We start from the raw sequence: 16,251 nt of genomic DNA on the forward strand, positions 1-16,251 counted from the left end.
TAGAAATAACAGTTCTAAAATTCATTTGGAAGAATAAAAGACTCAGAATAGCAAAGCAATTCTAAGCCAAAAAAAGCAATGCTGTAGGCATCATGATACCTGACTTCAAATTATACTATAGAGCTATGGTAACAAATATTGCATGCTACTGACATAAAAGCGGATACATAGACCAGGGGTACAGAATAGAAGACACAGGGACAGTCATACACAGATACAGTCATCTGATCCTGGATAAAGGTTCTAAAAACATACATTGGAGAAAAGATAGCTATTTTAATAAATGGTGCTGTGAAAATTGGTTATCTGTAAGTAGGATGAGACTAAACCCTAATCTCTCACCCTGCACAAAAATCAACTCAAAATGGACCAAAGGCTTAGGAATTAGACCAGAATTAGACCAGAAACTGTGCAGCTCTTAGAAGAAAATGGAGGGTCGACAGTCCAACATATAGTACTGGCAACCACTTTCTCAAGAGGATGCCTAAGCTCAGGAAATAATGCCAAAAGTTAATAAGTGGGATGGCATCAAATTAAAGAGGAAATAATGCCAAAAGTTAATAAGTGGGATGGCATCAAATTAAAGAGCTTCTGCACAGCAAAGGAAACAATTAAGAATGTGAAGAGAGAACCTACAGAATGGGGAAAATCTTTTAGCTAATCTTCTGGCAAAGGATTAATATCTAGGATATATAAAGAACTCAAAACAGACTAAAAAACTAATAAATGAGCAAATGAATTAAACAAAGACTTCTCAGAAATACAAATGGCCAACAAATACATGAAAAAAATAGTTCAATATCATTGGCAGTTAGGGAACTGCAAATCAGAACTACACTGAGATTTCATTTCATTCTAGTCAGAATGGCAGCCATCAAGAATACAAACAATAATAAATCCTGGAGAGGAGGTGGAGAAAAAGGAATATTTTTATGCTGTTGGAATTGTAGATTAGCACAACCACTATGGAAGTTGGTTTGAAAGTTCCTCAAAAGACTAGAAATGGAACCATCATAGGACCCTCAGTATTTATCCTAAAGAATTAAAGTCATCAAACTATTGTGATACATCTATACTGTGTTTATAGCAGCATAATTCACAATAGCCAAACTATGGAAACAGCCTAAGTGTCCATGAACAGATGAATGGATAAAGAAAATGGGATTTTTATACACAATGAAGTTTTATTCAGCCATAAAGAAAACTGAAATTACGTCATTTGCAGAAAAATGGATGAAACTTGAAAACATTATGTTAAGCAAAATAAGCCAAACATAGAGGGTCAAGGGTTGCATGTTTTCTCATATATGGAAGCCAGAGAGGAAAAAGGAAAAGAAAGGTTGGGGGATGTGTTCCATGAAAATCTAAGGGAGTGCAGTAGAATAAAGGAAAGGGACCAGGGAGGGGAAGGGGAAATACTGGGGAATGATAGTGGCCAAATTATATTGTTATATGGTATGCCTGTATGAATATGTAACAGCAAATCTCATCCTCATGTATAGCTATAAGATACTGATAGGAAAATGGAAAAAAAAACTAAAAAATAATGGACAAAAATTTAAAAACTTGATAATATCCTCTGCTGATAAGACTTATACTTTGCTTGTAAGAGGTTAATTACTACAGAATTTATGACAATTTGTCAGTATTTGCCCAAATCACTAATGCATATGTCCTTCGACTTAGTGTTTCTATCTTAATGGATTATTCCACAGGTTTATTTTTATACATATAAAACACAGTGTGTGAATATTATTTATTGCAGAATAGTTTATAATAGTATAGTTTTGGAAACAACTCAAATGGGCACCATTAGCAGCCTGATTCCATAACATAAGCTGTTTATGTACCATATGTTTTTATGTCAATATGGAAAAATTTCTTCTATGATTAAGAGCAAGATGCAGAAGAGTATATATAATGTGCTAATATTTTTGCAAAAAGAGGAGAAAAATAAAACTGTGTAGTTATCTTTGTTATTTATACATAGGTAAACTGAAGACTACACAAGAAACTGGTAACAAAGATCACCCCTGTGAATTAAGTGCAGAAGTTGGCAGGGATGGGAGGAAGTCTGTTGATAATTCACATAATTATGTAAATATGGCATTTAAACCATAGGACTGTATTCCTTTTAAAAATACCACTAATTTCTTTGACTGTTCCCTCTTCTTCTTTTATGTTTTCCAAGACGACATGGTAAGGTGAGAGACAGTGATGAGGAGAACGACCCAGACGATGAAGATGCCATTGCTAATGCAGTGGGGTGTCTTGGACCTTTCAGTGGACTTCTGGCACCTGAATTGCAGAAGTACCAAAAACAGATGAAAGGTAAAGAGGTGGCTGTTGATTTAGATCATCACAAGGGGAATTATCATTCTGTCCTGTGTGCCTCAGTAACTCCCTGAACCTGGTTACTGCCTTTAAAAATATTTATTAAAAACACTCTTATCAGGGCTGGGGATGTAGCTCAGTGGTAGAGTGCTTACTTAACATGTGCAAGGTAGGTCCTGAGTTCATTCTCCAGTACCAGAAAAACAAATAAGCAAATGACCCAAAACCCCCCAAATCACTTTATCATTTGATGGGACCTCTCTGTATTGTGTTTTGCATACAGAATACACATTTCATTTGCGGTGACTCTTGCTTCCCTTAATCTGATTTAACTTTGTATCCTGAGGTCTTTAGAACACAGCCTGGCATATAGTAGGTGCCCAATACATCCATCTGAGTTTAATTGAAATCCATCATAGACTGGCTTCTCTTCCCCTAATGGACTAAATCTTTAAACCCAAAACATTATGGTAGCCTCAAGTGATGAGAAACTCTTTATTTCACAAGATACTTGGCTGGATTCTTCTCCTTAGACCAGGATTTCTAGTTGCAAAGAGTCAACCTTCATCTGCCAGTTCTAATAGTTCTTCCCTCTGGAACAGAACAGAACAACTTTGCTCCCTCCTCTACCTTGACATCTCTCCAAGTCTTTGAGGACGGCTATCACATTCTTGAAAGCTTTCCAAAGACCCAAGTTCAGATTTTCTTCAAGCATTTCTCATACAATGTGACTGCAGACCTTTTAATATTCTCTTGATTCACCTCTACTGTCCTATAGTTTGGTAATGTCCCTCTTAAAATGTGATGCTCTGGATCAAATGCTATGTCTTGTTTTTCACTTCCTGCACAGAACAGACTTCTTATGGTCTGGGGCATTAGCAGTGGAAAGAGCTCTTTGGAAATAGTTTGTTGTTTTTCCACTAAGTCCTTTCCCATTTGATGGCAGCTCTACCTTAGGGTATTTATTCTACCTCTTCTGGTTGGAAGACCACTCTCCTTGTTCACAGAGGATAGAAACATGCTAAAAGCAGACAGAGGCACTCTGCATTCTCTGTGCCATCTGCTAACTTTGTACTGCCTTTTTTTTTGGTACTGGGATTGAACCCAGGGGGACTTAACCACTGAGCCACATCCCCAGCACTTCTCTGTATTTTATTTAGATACAGGGTTTCCCTGAGTTGTTTAGGGCCTGGCAAAGGTGCTGGGGCTGTCATTGAACTCATGGTCCTCCCGCCTCTGCCTCCCAAGCCACTGGGATTACAGGCGTGCACCGCTGTGCTGATGTCTTGAAGTCACGGGGCTCTCCTTCTGCTTGTTGGTTCTTGTTTGGAGAGTGGCCGTGGTGGCTACTGTTGCTGTTTTGGTGGTGACAGTTTTGTGTATTTTCCCTAAGCCTCAGCTCGTTTTGCGTTTGAACTTGCCTAGTGGCTATGTTCACACTGCTTGGTGTATTTGTCCGTGGTGTGTGCTGTCTCTCATCTTTTTGAACCCAACAAAATTCCTCTTGATTTCTCTAATGCCCTCCCTCCCCTTTCCCGTTAACTGAATTTCAGCTCTTTGCTTTGAGACATGGAAACACCTTAAAAATAAGTGTTGACGTTTTTGACTGTTTCTATAGTCTAGACCGTTGTTCCATTTTATTTTTTCTGTTTTTCTCTTTGTGCAGTTATGTGCTCCACGGTGACACTACCACTTTCTCCTAAATTTTAATCATTAGTCTTTATTATCAACTTTGTTGAAATTAGCAGTTCCTCTTCTAATTTTCTTCTCTTTTGGGAAGAAAAGTGAGATGTTCAGCTTTTATCTGAAAGGCACTCTCAGCAGTTGTTAGGAGAGTTGAAATCACTCAGTCTTATTTTAGGTGGTTCCCAGGTCAGTTTGACATATTGTGTTAGAAAAGCCTGGTTCTCTCTCTCTCTTGGTCCTACACAGTCTGGGAATGTTTTCTCACCACAGTAATTACCTGAACCAAAGGCCCAGACTACAGTCAGAAACTTGAGCACTTATTTTTAATATTGATTGCATGTCTAGAAACCAATTTGGATGTAATCTCAGTTTTATTTAAGGGACAACTCTGCAAGTTGTAGATGTCACAGGACCAGAAACCACATCAGACATGACATGCATAGTAGACAGGAAGTGTTTGCTAAGTGAACAAAATTCATATTTAGCAGTACAGTGTATTTTTAATTTAAGGAAAGTGTACTCTTAATGAATGTCTAAACTCTAGAAGTTGTCAATCCCTTATAAATCCTTTTGTAGTTGTATGGAAATCTGCACAATGATTTTAGGTATCTGGTGGTAAATCTTTCTAAGGGAATTTTAGAAAATGACAATGATTTTTATCTGGAAAAGGTTGATTTTATGTCTATATAATGAACAATGCGGTACCAAAATCAATGAACCCACACAGCTCATTTGATTAATAAGAAAACAAGTGCTGGACAACTTCTAGACATTTTTGTGGTTTAGTTTCCTGGAGTTTAAGAAACTACACTGGGTTTTAGTGTAATTAATTCCCATTTAATCCTGGTTCCTCTCCATTGACCAGCTCTTTGTGTGTCTTCCCTGAGTGCAGAGCCAAATGAAGAGCAGAGTCTGAGATCCAATAACATCGCGGAGCTGAGTCCGGGAGCGATCAACTCCTGTCGAAGTGAATACCACGCTGCGTTCAACAGCATGATGATGGAGCGCATGACCACAGACATCAGTGCCCTGAAGCGGCAGTACTCTCGGATTAAAAAGAAGCAGCAGCAGCAGGTCCACCAGGTCTACATCAGGGCAGGTAATGGATTCTTAGAGTCAGTTTCAGCTCCACCTCAACTTGTGCAAGGAAGGACAGATGGGCCTCAGGGTTACTAACTTTGGGTCAGTTTCTGTGAACTCAGCTGGCATATTTAGCATCTCATTTAAAATTTTATTTTATCAGGCTCTAAAGAAGAAAAAGACCATGGGTTCTTTTTAGGCCCTGAGGAGCAGGCAGTTGATGGTATTCAATTTTTACTCTGTGTGCTTGTGGAGAGGGATTTTGTAAATGATTAAAATGCTGCAAAGCCACATAATCCTTGGACTTGAGGAATCTTAGGAATTTCATACATTTGAAAACAGAATTTAGCCATTGGTGTGCTAGTAAATTAAACTATCCACTAGTCGCTTAGGTAGTAATATAGCAGATGTTATCATCAGAGAAAATGGAAAAAAACATCCATTAAAAAGCTTGTGCCTCACTGGTGAGTGAGCAGTGTCTGGGGAGTGTATTAGAAGAACAGTTATAATGCTGGTGGAAATGCTCTTTTCCAAGGATTGTCAGGCTTCTTTTTTTTTTTTTTAATTCCCCAAATCTCAGTGAGCAAATCTGCTTTAATATGTGCTGTTTAATATGTGCTGATTTGGGAGTGGGTTTTCTTAATCTAAGTGAATATCCTAATGAAAATGACACCTGTCCAGAATTAACTGAGATATAAATCTGACGTGTTTTTAAGGGGCTTGTGAGCATGTGACTGATCAGGCACAAAAACTGAATTCACCTTCCAGTTATCAGGAGGAAGAATCTTCCTTTATCCTGAAACATCTGAAGCTTTAAGAAAGCAATCACGAAGGAAACTAGCAATGACACCATTTTAATTTTCAAGACACGGGCACACATGTTTTCTTGTTCGTTCTTCAATCTCTGAGGAAGACTTAATAGTTGTCCAGAGTTTACAGCACAGTGAGTGGTCATGCCAGGACTAGAGCCGAGGTGTTCTGATTTATCCTGCAGTCCTTTTTCAGGGCACTGTACAGATCTTTGGGAGGGATGGTGAACAATCAATGTTGGATATTAAATTGACTCAGTGGTTTGTACTCTGGTCAGGGAGTCAGCAAACTGTGGTCTATAGGCCATATCCTGCCCATGACCTATATTTATTAATGAAATTTTATTAGAATACAGATATACTCATTTGTTTACACTTTGAGGTTGTTTTCACACTACCTTGACTAAAGTATTTACAATCTGGTCCTTTACAGGAAAAATTTACTGATACCTGCTCTAGATCATGGTTTATGTGGTTCTCCTTAAGGAAGGATTCTTGATCAGATGCCGAATTTTATAGCATTGGTTCTAAAACTTGGTGTGCATATCAACAATTTGGGGATCTACTCTTTCAGTAGGTTTGGATTGGGGCTGAGATTAGGCATTTCCAACAAGCTCCGAGGTGATGTGGGTGCTTCAGGGTGGGACCCACACTTTGAGTAGCAAGGCTTTAGAGATGATAATGATATGATTAACCACACAGGAGTGATTGAACCTCAACTAGAGGCAAAAGACCTCAGCTTCTGAGGCTTAGTGGAAGGTGGTGAACATGGACGTTGTGGGTTCTAGCTTCCTATGTTAGGGAGGACAGGAAGTTGAGGCCTTTCAGACCTGAGAGTTTCTGCTTTTGTGGAGAAATTGGGGGTTATTTGTCATTTGCTGGAATAAGTTGGGAGTTGGGAGTAAGTGGGAGCTTAGGGAAAGTAGCGAAGATTTGAATTGAAAAGAATGGTAGAGGGAAAGAAAAAGATTGGTATCATTGAGGACCCAGCAAAATAGAAAGTCATGAATTTGAAGGGTTCTGTTTCAGGAAAGAGAATGTGGAATTTGGATCAAGGGTGGGAGTTTTGCCAGGAATGTGTGACACAGGCAGGGGGACTGTGTGGTGCTGGTGAGGCAGTGGTCAAGGGATCAGCGTGGAGTCTAGCAAGGTGGGGTGCAAGTGAGACAAAGATACATGAGAAGTTATGAGAAGACCGAGGTATCCCGGAAGTAGAGGTCTCTGTGGTTCAGTACTGGATATAGTTAGATTGAGGACCTGAGAGCTAGCAGAGTCCAAGAGAGGAATATTAGAGATAATTATTTTTCATGTAAGGTAGAGCTGCGTGATAAGTGTTAGAAGGGAACTGGAGAGGTGGAGGAACTATGAGCATAGGTAATGGTTGGGCTAGTCGGAGAGACAGTAAATGAACTGTGGTGGTAATTAGGTCATGGGATGAAGAACAGACAGTTGTGAGTTTTCATTAAAGATTGAGTGTGACCAGAGGTAGATGACAGCAGTAGAGAAGGGTGGAGAGAAGTTAGCCGAACGACATGGATGTCAGTGAGGAAGGGTGTCCACACAAAGATGGAGGGACCTTCTCCATACTACTTCTGGCTGTTACCACCTCCCTGGGACCTTCTGTGTTTAATGATGTATCAGAAATAGAGCTTGGTCAGAGCCTCAGGAGGAGGGTACTACTACTATCCAGGAGAACAAAGCTTTTTTGGTGCTTTCCAGTTTGCAGTTGGCTTTCAAAGTCCATTGAAGACACAGGGCTGGTTCTTTATCCTCAGGGTTTTCATCCCCAAACCAACCAGTGCTTCTTCACCCGGGCAGCTGCGATTCTACTGCATTTTTACTACCTTCTCAGCACTTCTCTCACTTCATAATATGCTGTGCATTTTCTTCCTACCTCTCAGAAGCTGTCAGCTGATTATCCATATGGTCATCATGTTTGTCATATTATTTAAAGTTTTTTTTCCAAAGATTTTCTAGACTTAAGACCTCTGAGGTTGCTACTCAGAGCAAAAGCTGCCTGTAAAAAAAAACATTAGGGAGTCTGGGCTGTCATTAGTAATAATGGCTCAGCAAGTCCCTGTTGTTCTTACTTATTTTTTGTATCCTTACCCTCCAGTTTCTGCCTCTGTGATGGGAGGGAAGTGGGCACCCTCAACACTAGGGTTGAATTCAGTTTCTGCTGTCCTCAGTCACGTGGCTCTGGAGGAACCTGGGAAGAACATGGGAAAGGGTGTTGGGAAGACCACCAGGTGATCGCTCTTCACGATGGATGTGTTTCTCTGTGGTATGTTTCACACTGCCTTTCACCATTTCTTTCAGACAAAGGACCAGTGACCAGCATTCTCCCATCTCAGGTAAACAATTCTCCAGTTATAAACCACCTTCTTTTAGGGAAGAAGATGAAAATGACCAACAGAGCTGCCAAGAATGCAGTCATTCACGTCCCTGGTCATGCAGGAGGCAAAATGTCTCCTGTCCCCTATGAGGATCTAAAAACAAAGCTCAACTCTCCGTGGCGAACTCACATCCGAGTTCACAAGAAGAATATGCCAAGGAGCAAGAGTCACCAGGGCTGTGGGGACACCATAGGGCTGATAGAGGAGCAGAACGAGGGTTGCAAGACCAACAGCCTGGGGGCAGCAGAGGAATTTCCCTCCAGGTGTGCAGCCACTGCTGGAAGAGAAGGCAGCAGCTCTGAGGGTGGCATTGGCAGGACAATTGAAGGACAGTCTCCAGAGCCGGTGTTCGGGGACGCTGATGTCGATGTGTCTGCAGTTCAGGTGAAGTTAGAAGCCTTGGAACTGAACCAAAGGGATGCTGCTGTTGAGACTGAGCCCAAGGTGCACCCACCCTGCCAACTACTTGTCTCAGAGCCACCTGATGCCCCTGGAGAAATCAAAGCCACCAGCAAACCTCCCCAAGGCAGCCACTCGAAAACCCCCATCTTTAGCCCTTTCCCCAGTGTGAAGCCACTGAGGAAATCAGCCACTGCCAGGAATTTGGGATTGTATGGTCCTACCGAAAGAACCCCAACCATGCACTTTCCTCAGATGAGCAGGAGCTTCAGCAAATCCAGTGGTGGGAACAGTGGCACTAAAAAGCGATGATGTCTCTCAGTGACTTTGTGCTGGATCACCTCTGTGCAAGGGTTCCAGCTGCACCTTCCGGTTTCATTTGTCCAGTGAAGATGAATAGGGAGGTTCAGAGATGAGCAACAACATTCCATGAAGGTGGGATTCGAGAGTTTTATGATGGAACTAGAGTAGGGATGTTTTCCCTCCACTCGATAACTGATGAAGTGGACTTTTGTGGCAGAATAAATATTGTGATTTTAAAGTGTGAAGTTTTCCCAATTTTTCCATGTCAGCTATTTAGAAAAGACTATGTCTAGACTGTTAAGCCCTCTACTGTTCTGTCCCAAGGGCCTTTCAGGATCCTTGTGACAAAACCCCCCAAACCTTCTAATTCTCTGGGTGTTACCCAAGCATGCATACTCCAGCTTACTAGAACAGAAACTGTAAAAAGAAAGTCAAGTTTCTCATTTGCAAAACTCCCTGATTTTCTTCTTCCTGCTCTGTTGGGGCTGGAGGGGATTTTTTTGTGTGTGTGGAGTTTTGTTCAGTATCTGTCTCCAAATTGTGTTTTAAGCTTATGCTAAAGTGTAGGAGAAAAATTGATAACCTTTCTTTACCTTTCTGTTTCGACAGCAAAATGAAGAAAACTAATCTGTTAAAAAATTTAGGTCGCTAACCAAATTGAATGTCATATGCACAGAACAGAAATTAATATGCATTTAACAATTGCCCTGAACTGCTTGCTAATTCTACTCAACTTTCCCCGAGGTTCGTTTTCTCCTCTCCATAAGAGCATGGGTCCTCAGTGGTACAGAGGACTCGATAGCTCTGCAGGGAGCTCCTCCTGCGTCCTTAGCCATGCAGCTCATTTACCTACCAGCTCTCCACCGCAGATGCATACAGCCTCTGCTCAAAAGCCAGAACACAGCACCTGTGACTCTGTTACTTGAATTTTGTGCTTTTTTTTTTTTTTTTTTTTTTTTTTTTTTTATTGGAGTACTTTGTTACTTGAACACTGCCTTTCTCCGGAGAAGGCTCCAGTGCTTTCTAGCTCTCTCTTACCCACTCCACTTCTGCCCTGGTCCCAGCGGGTCAGAGATAGCACCTTTTATCTCCACTATGCAGTTGGGAACTCTGAGCCACACAGAGGTGAAATAGCACTTCAATTTACTCAAGGTCAATACTTTGGTATTCCTTGTGACCTAGCCACGTTTCCCCCAGTGTAGCCGCGGGCTTAGTGCTCTTTGTGCACAGATGCATTGACTACAGAGCTTGAACAAACCAAGACTGGGAAGCCATTCACACGCTCTCCTGACTCAAAGGACCTCTCTCTAGATGTACAAGTCCTGTGATGGTGTCATAAAACCAGCTCTGACCTCCTTACCCTGAAAAGGTAGTTCATTTTAAAAATGCTTCATGTCCCCGCCCTTTGGCTGAACAAATGGATCGGTCCTCAATCCTCTTCTCCCCACCATCATTAGAAGAATAGATTGACATCTTTATCTTCACCTCCGAAAGACCTTGGCAATGCTTGCAGGAATATTGTTGATGCCATGAATACGAATTTGATCTAACTGGTTGCTAATTCTGAAGCCAAAGCTGTGATTGTGGAGAGGGTTTTTAAAATGGGAGATACTGATTTTTATAATAAAATAGAGTATGGCTAGGTGGACTTTTTTGAACAGAAAACACAAGAATGGCATATACCATGAGAAAAGAAGTCATTTTATCCCCTTTGTGGTATTTTTACCCCCAAAGGAACTGAAGATGGGAAGCATGACTAATAAGTGATTGCAGTTTTAGCCTTGAGTCTGTGCCATCTGCATGCAGATTCTTAGCAAGCAGCTACACCCACAGCCTGTTTCCTGGGAAGGGAGTGGGTGGAGAATCAGGCTGACTTTGCCTACCACCCCCAGGAATTGAGACCCACTGCATTTTCCAAAGTTAAGTAAATGGCACGATTTTCTCCTATCTGCTAAATTTTGCAGATAAGAATGATTTCACCTTATACTCCCATGCCCCATCCCAAATGCCTCAGAATGGTCCATTCCCCTTGAGGAATGTTTGGCTTGAACAGGGAATCGTTCTTTCCTCTCAAGAGTCCCCTCACTGGCTCCCTGATGGTGGAGGATTTGGGAAAATGGGTTGTGAAGTGGAGCTGTCTACCAGCTGTCTTAGTACTGGCTGCTGCACATGCTGGGCTCTGTCATTATCTCTTCTCACCCACTTCCTGGGGCTGGCCTTCCTGTGGAGGGGACGGATGAGATGGCACATGGTTTGTGATAACTATTGGTTGAATGAATGAGCAACTGAAAGGGTAACAGTCCTTTGAGGTAAAAATGACCTTTGTCAGAATTTTTAAATCCAGCAGTTTCCTGTTAAAGCACTCTGTACCAATAACACGTGCATGCATGTTACCAAGTAATCACGATGTGACTCCACCAACTTATGAGCCTTGCCTACTTTAGAAAATAAAGAAATGTGCAGTAGCCTCTACCACACAGCATGTACCAAGACCACTATGGACTTGCTAGCTTCCCCACGTATCGGACTGTATGCAAACACCAGAAGTACTTAACAAGTAGCAGTTTCTATATTTCTAGATAAGTCTACCCTCTCAGCACCTTTTCTGGGAGTCAATTCTGCACCTCAGTCCTCTTTAAAAGGCCTCCAGATGATCTAAACCTAGTTTGTAATGTCGACCTATGGGCTGTAACTGTTTGAAATACTGTATTCCTTTTTTTTTTTTTTTTTTTTTTGGTCTCTCTTGTTCTGAAGAATTGTACTGATTACAAAGATATATGCATAAATATTCTCATTGTGTGGCAGTTGTTGCATTTTCTATCTGAGCGTAAGCATGAAATACTGTTAGAACCTTTCCTCTTCTTGTCACTTCCTCCTCTGCCCCAACTTGGTCATGAGAACCAGGGAACCAACCAGGTAAGCGCCATGCCCCCCAGTCAATCATTGGATTGCAGGGTGCCCATGACCTGCTCCCAATCTGGCAGAATAGCTGATTCCTGAATGTAACTAAACAGGGAGTGTGCGTATTTGTGCGTGAACATATACGTGTATACATGTAAATTATCCTTTAGACCTATCTTTTCCCTTTGTTTTAATAAAATAGAACAATAAGAATCCAACGTAGCTTCATGGTCTTGAGGAGTCTACATAAACAGAGAGCTGTGACCGAGAGTACGACTGCTACCGTCTCTCATCAGAATCTCTTTCTACAGTTTCTGAACTACTTTCTTTGCTGTCTACAGCAGTCATTTGTGGTAATATTTAAAGTATATTATTTTTCCTAGTCAGAAAAGTAATACATGTTTTAGAAAATTTAGAAGACACAAAGCACAAGGAATCATTGATATTCCAGCTTAGATATTTCCAACACATCCTCGTGAGTGTGTGCGTGTGTGTGTGTGCACAATGATCTGAAAAAAAAAATGTATGTTGAACATACTAGTTTATGCTGTTTTTCCAATAAATTCTCTTCTGCAGCACCATTTTCAGTGATGTGTTCTTGCCAGAATTCACACAATCAATACTTTGTTGCAAATGGGTTTTCTGATTATAGATGGCCGTGAGGACAGCCACCTCAAGTGCATCCAGATACATAGCTGTGCTTGTTTTCCTGATATGTTCATGGAAAGGGAGTTTCAGGGATCAAAAATGTGTCCATTTAAAAATATATGTATCTCCACATACCACCCTTAAAGTTTGAACTCTCGGGAAGCAAAGACAGGAGGATCCACAAATTCAAGCTCAGCTGGGGCAACTTGGCAAGACCCTGTCTCAAAAAAAAAAAATAATAATAATAATAAGGGCACTGGGAATAGGGATGTAGCTCAATGGTAGATTGCTTGCCTAGCATGTGTGAGGCCCTGGTTTGATCCCTAGTACCACAAAACAACAACAACAAAACAAAACAAAAATAAGCAAACAAAGGATATTGAGTTTATAGATTACTTCCTAGAGGATGCCTCTTTTTATTTCCTTAAACATTTTTTTTTTCCTGCTAGTTGTTTCCAGTGTTGAAGGGGTTTAAGGGGGATCTTTCAGATATTTGCTGGGGTTTCTGCTAGGTATCTTTCAACAGGTTAAGGAAATTATCTTTTTTGTTAAGGTTTTGTTTTTTTAAATCAACAAGTGTTGAATTTTGTCAAGTGAACTCTAATTTCATCTTTTGAGAAGGGAGTAGTGCTTAAGACTTGGTATCTTGAATGCAAGAAAATGTTCCTTGCCAGTTTTCACTAAAGAATATTAGATATTTTAGAGCTGGAAATGATAGCAGTAAAAGTTTCAAGTGTGAAATGTTCATTGATGTATTACAATTACTAGTAGAAATTTGGAAACAATGTTAACCTCTGAGAAGAAGAGAAGTAGTTGGGTGAGTTATGGTTTCTCCACAGGATGGAAATGCCATGAGTGTTTGGGCCATTGAACTGAGGATTTATTATAACACAGGAATTTGACTTAAGTCAGCAGAATCTAGAGTTGCAACTGTGTATGCAGGGGGTAGGGGGGTGGGGTCCCTGCTAGATGGTGGCTGGATTCAGAACACGTGTGTGTGTTTCTTTCACAAAGGAAGTCTGTGCTCCCTGTACTGGGGATGGAATGGGCACTGGTTGGATCAGCTTCCATTAGGTTCCAAGCTGGACATCTCCTGATGCTGAGTGTCTCAGCTCTGCTGCTATAACAAAATAGCATAGGCTGGGTGGCTTAACCAACGGACATTTCCTTGTCAGTTCTGGAGGAAGGGAAATCGAAGATCAAGGTGTTGGCTGCTTTGGTGTCTGAAGCTCCCTCTTCCTGGTATGTGTGTGTGTGTGTGTGTGTTAGAGAGAGAGAGAGAGAAATGTGAGCTAACTTTCACATTGCTACTAGAATAATTTTTGAAAATAATAAACTGAACAACTCATCCTTCCTGTCAAAATTCTTCCATCTTTCTCATTTTTTGGAGAATAAAAGCTAACATCTTCAGCATAATTGGGCCCATGGATAATTTTCCACCTATTTACCCATTTATTGTTTTCTGTGACTTATTATCAGAACAACAATGTCAACCATTTTCGGAGCTCAACATGCCAGGCGCCATGCGGCTCCTTTCTGTATGCTAATTGCTCTTATTCCCCCAAGAGCCCCATGAAGCATATTATCACTGTGTGGCAGATGATGACAGTGAGCAGATCAGTTACGTCCTTACTGCTGTCTCCAGCTGGTAAACAGCAAAGTTTTGGACCCATGTGACACCAGTTCCTCAGCTCTTCCTTTGTCTTTCAGCATGATGTGCTAGTCAGCTTCACATTACTACAACAAATACCTGAGTCAATCAGCTTATAAAGAGAGAAGGTTTATGTTGGTTCATGTTTCAGAGGTTTCAGTCCATGATTGATTGGCTCAAGTGCTCTTGGGCTTGGTGAGGCTGCATGCCATGGGAGCCGGGGAGTGTGTGGCAGAGTAAAACCACACTGTCCTCATTGGCCAGAAAATGTTAAGAGCAAGGAAGGAAAAGATGAGACCCATAATCCCCAATGACCTAAAGATCTCCCAGGAGGCCCCGTCTCTTAAGTTTTACACCTCTTCCCAATAGTGTCAAAGTGGGGACCAAGCCTTTAGCTCATGGGTTTTTGGGGACATTTAATATCCTAACTATGGCACCTGGTGTATGCCTTGAAGCTCTCTGGATGCCGGGTTCCCCCATTGCCTCTGATCTCTATGTGTTCACAAATCTTTGCTTAGAGCACCTCCTGACTGTAGTCGGCCTGAAAAACACCCTCCCATTCCTTCTGCCTTGCCACACACACAAATGGGGTCAGATCCAGTCCCTGCCACTTTCCAGCTGTGTGACCTGGGGCAAGATATTTAACATCTGGGACCTTCAATTTCCACATGAGAAAAACAATAACAGTTTCAGCCTGGTGTTGCTCACTGTGACCGTTTGCTGTCTTTGCAGTTTTCTACCTTCTTCCCGCAACAACGCCCTGGTTTTGCTTGGGGAGCCAGCCCTCCTCCACCTCTGTCACAGACTTCTGGTGAGGTCAATGGCTCTGCAGTGCAGGGCCAGAGCTCAGTCACTTAGCATTCTCCCTTCTCCTGGCCCTTGTGACTGACCCAGAGGTCAGTTCATGGGCCAAGAAACTCAGTTCCTGGGCTCTCGTTTTGAACTCTCATGGAAACGGACTCACAAATTTTTACTAGATTTGAACTGGGAAGGAAAAGGCCTAAAAGTGGCTGTTGGCAGCCATCTTGTCACCATGAGGGGAGAGCTGGTTAGAGAAGAAAGTTAACGCTGGACAAGCAGAGCTAAGAAACAGAATCCAGGCTCTTTTCATGTTCTGTGACCAGGCTACATTTGAAGGTCATTCATCTCAATCCTATTACTACATCAGCTAACTTTCCAATTTTTGTTTAAGACAGTTTGGTCAGATTTTCTATCATTCAATAAGAAAAATTCTTCATTGGATCAGAGGTGTTATGAAGATTACAGATTATAAAGGCAAAATAGTGGATGCATCATCTTTGAGTCATAGCCAACATTATTTTTACTTTTTGTGACAATATAGCCCTTCTTTTTCTTATTCTTTTTAGATAAATATGACAGTATATTTACTGTCATTAAATATTACTGTCATTACATGACATTATACATACATCATTATTTTTACAGTGATTTAAACCTTTTCAGAGTTTTTCTCTCTCAATACATTTATTGAAAAAGTCAATGTTTAAAAGTTTATTGTAGGGGTTGTGACTCAGTGGTAGAGCACTTGCTTAGCATGCGTGAGGCCCTGGGTTCGATCCTCAGCACCACATAAAAGATAATTAAATCAAATAAAGTTATTGTGCTCATCTACAACTAAAAAAATATTTTAAAAAATTTATTGCATAAGGAGGGAGGAGAGAGAGGTATAGATAACAGGATCATGTATATAAGTATAGAAATAGAAATAGATACAGTAAAGGTGGCATGGGGGTTGATGAATGTAGACCTTGAGGGTAGAATGTGCTTTCTCTAAGAGTAGGAACATTTTCACTTAGAGACCTATTTAATATTAATGTAAATAAGTTCCTGTGTTATAATTTTCACAGCCAACAATCTGCACATCATATTGTTTATATTTTCATGGCACTCCTAAACTCAGTGGGATCATTGCAAAGTGTTTCTAATCAACAAGGATTTCCCCCCAACGCCCTCTCTGCTATAGCTGCTTCAAAGTGGGTTTGGGTACCAACAACTCAGGGTCTGGTCTGATCCAGTAACTTTG

The 16,251-nt window shown here is 41.1% G+C and overlaps 1 protein-coding gene across 5 annotated transcripts in view; it reads left to right on the forward strand.

Annotated features, from left to right (window-relative positions):
* The window catches only part of Tbc1d30 (TBC1 domain family member 30), a 102,578-nt gene extending 92,642 nt beyond the window's left edge, over nt 1–9,936 (forward strand). For 3 of the 5 annotated variants that reach the window (XM_047551546.1, XM_047551544.1, XM_047551547.1), the window contains 4 exons: nt 2,192–2,331; nt 4,913–5,119; nt 5,264–5,323; nt 8,229–9,936. In XM_047551546.1, coding sequence (XP_047407502.1) covers nt 2,192–2,331; nt 4,913–5,119; nt 5,264–5,323; nt 8,229–9,016 — 1,195 coding nt within the window. In that variant the 3' untranslated portion in view covers nt 9,017–9,936. The remainder of the gene's footprint in view (nt 1–2,191; nt 2,332–4,912; nt 5,120–5,263; nt 5,324–8,228) is intronic. The other 2 variants (XM_047551545.1, XM_047551548.1) reach the window with 1 other exon arrangement.
* Nucleotides 9,937–16,251: the final 6,315 nt, after the last annotated feature.

The sequence above is a fragment of the Sciurus carolinensis genome, chromosome 4 (genome assembly GCF_902686445.1).
Source record: "Sciurus carolinensis chromosome 4, mSciCar1.2, whole genome shotgun sequence".
In the NCBI taxonomy this organism is placed as follows: Eukaryota; Metazoa; Chordata; class Mammalia; order Rodentia; family Sciuridae; genus Sciurus; species Sciurus carolinensis.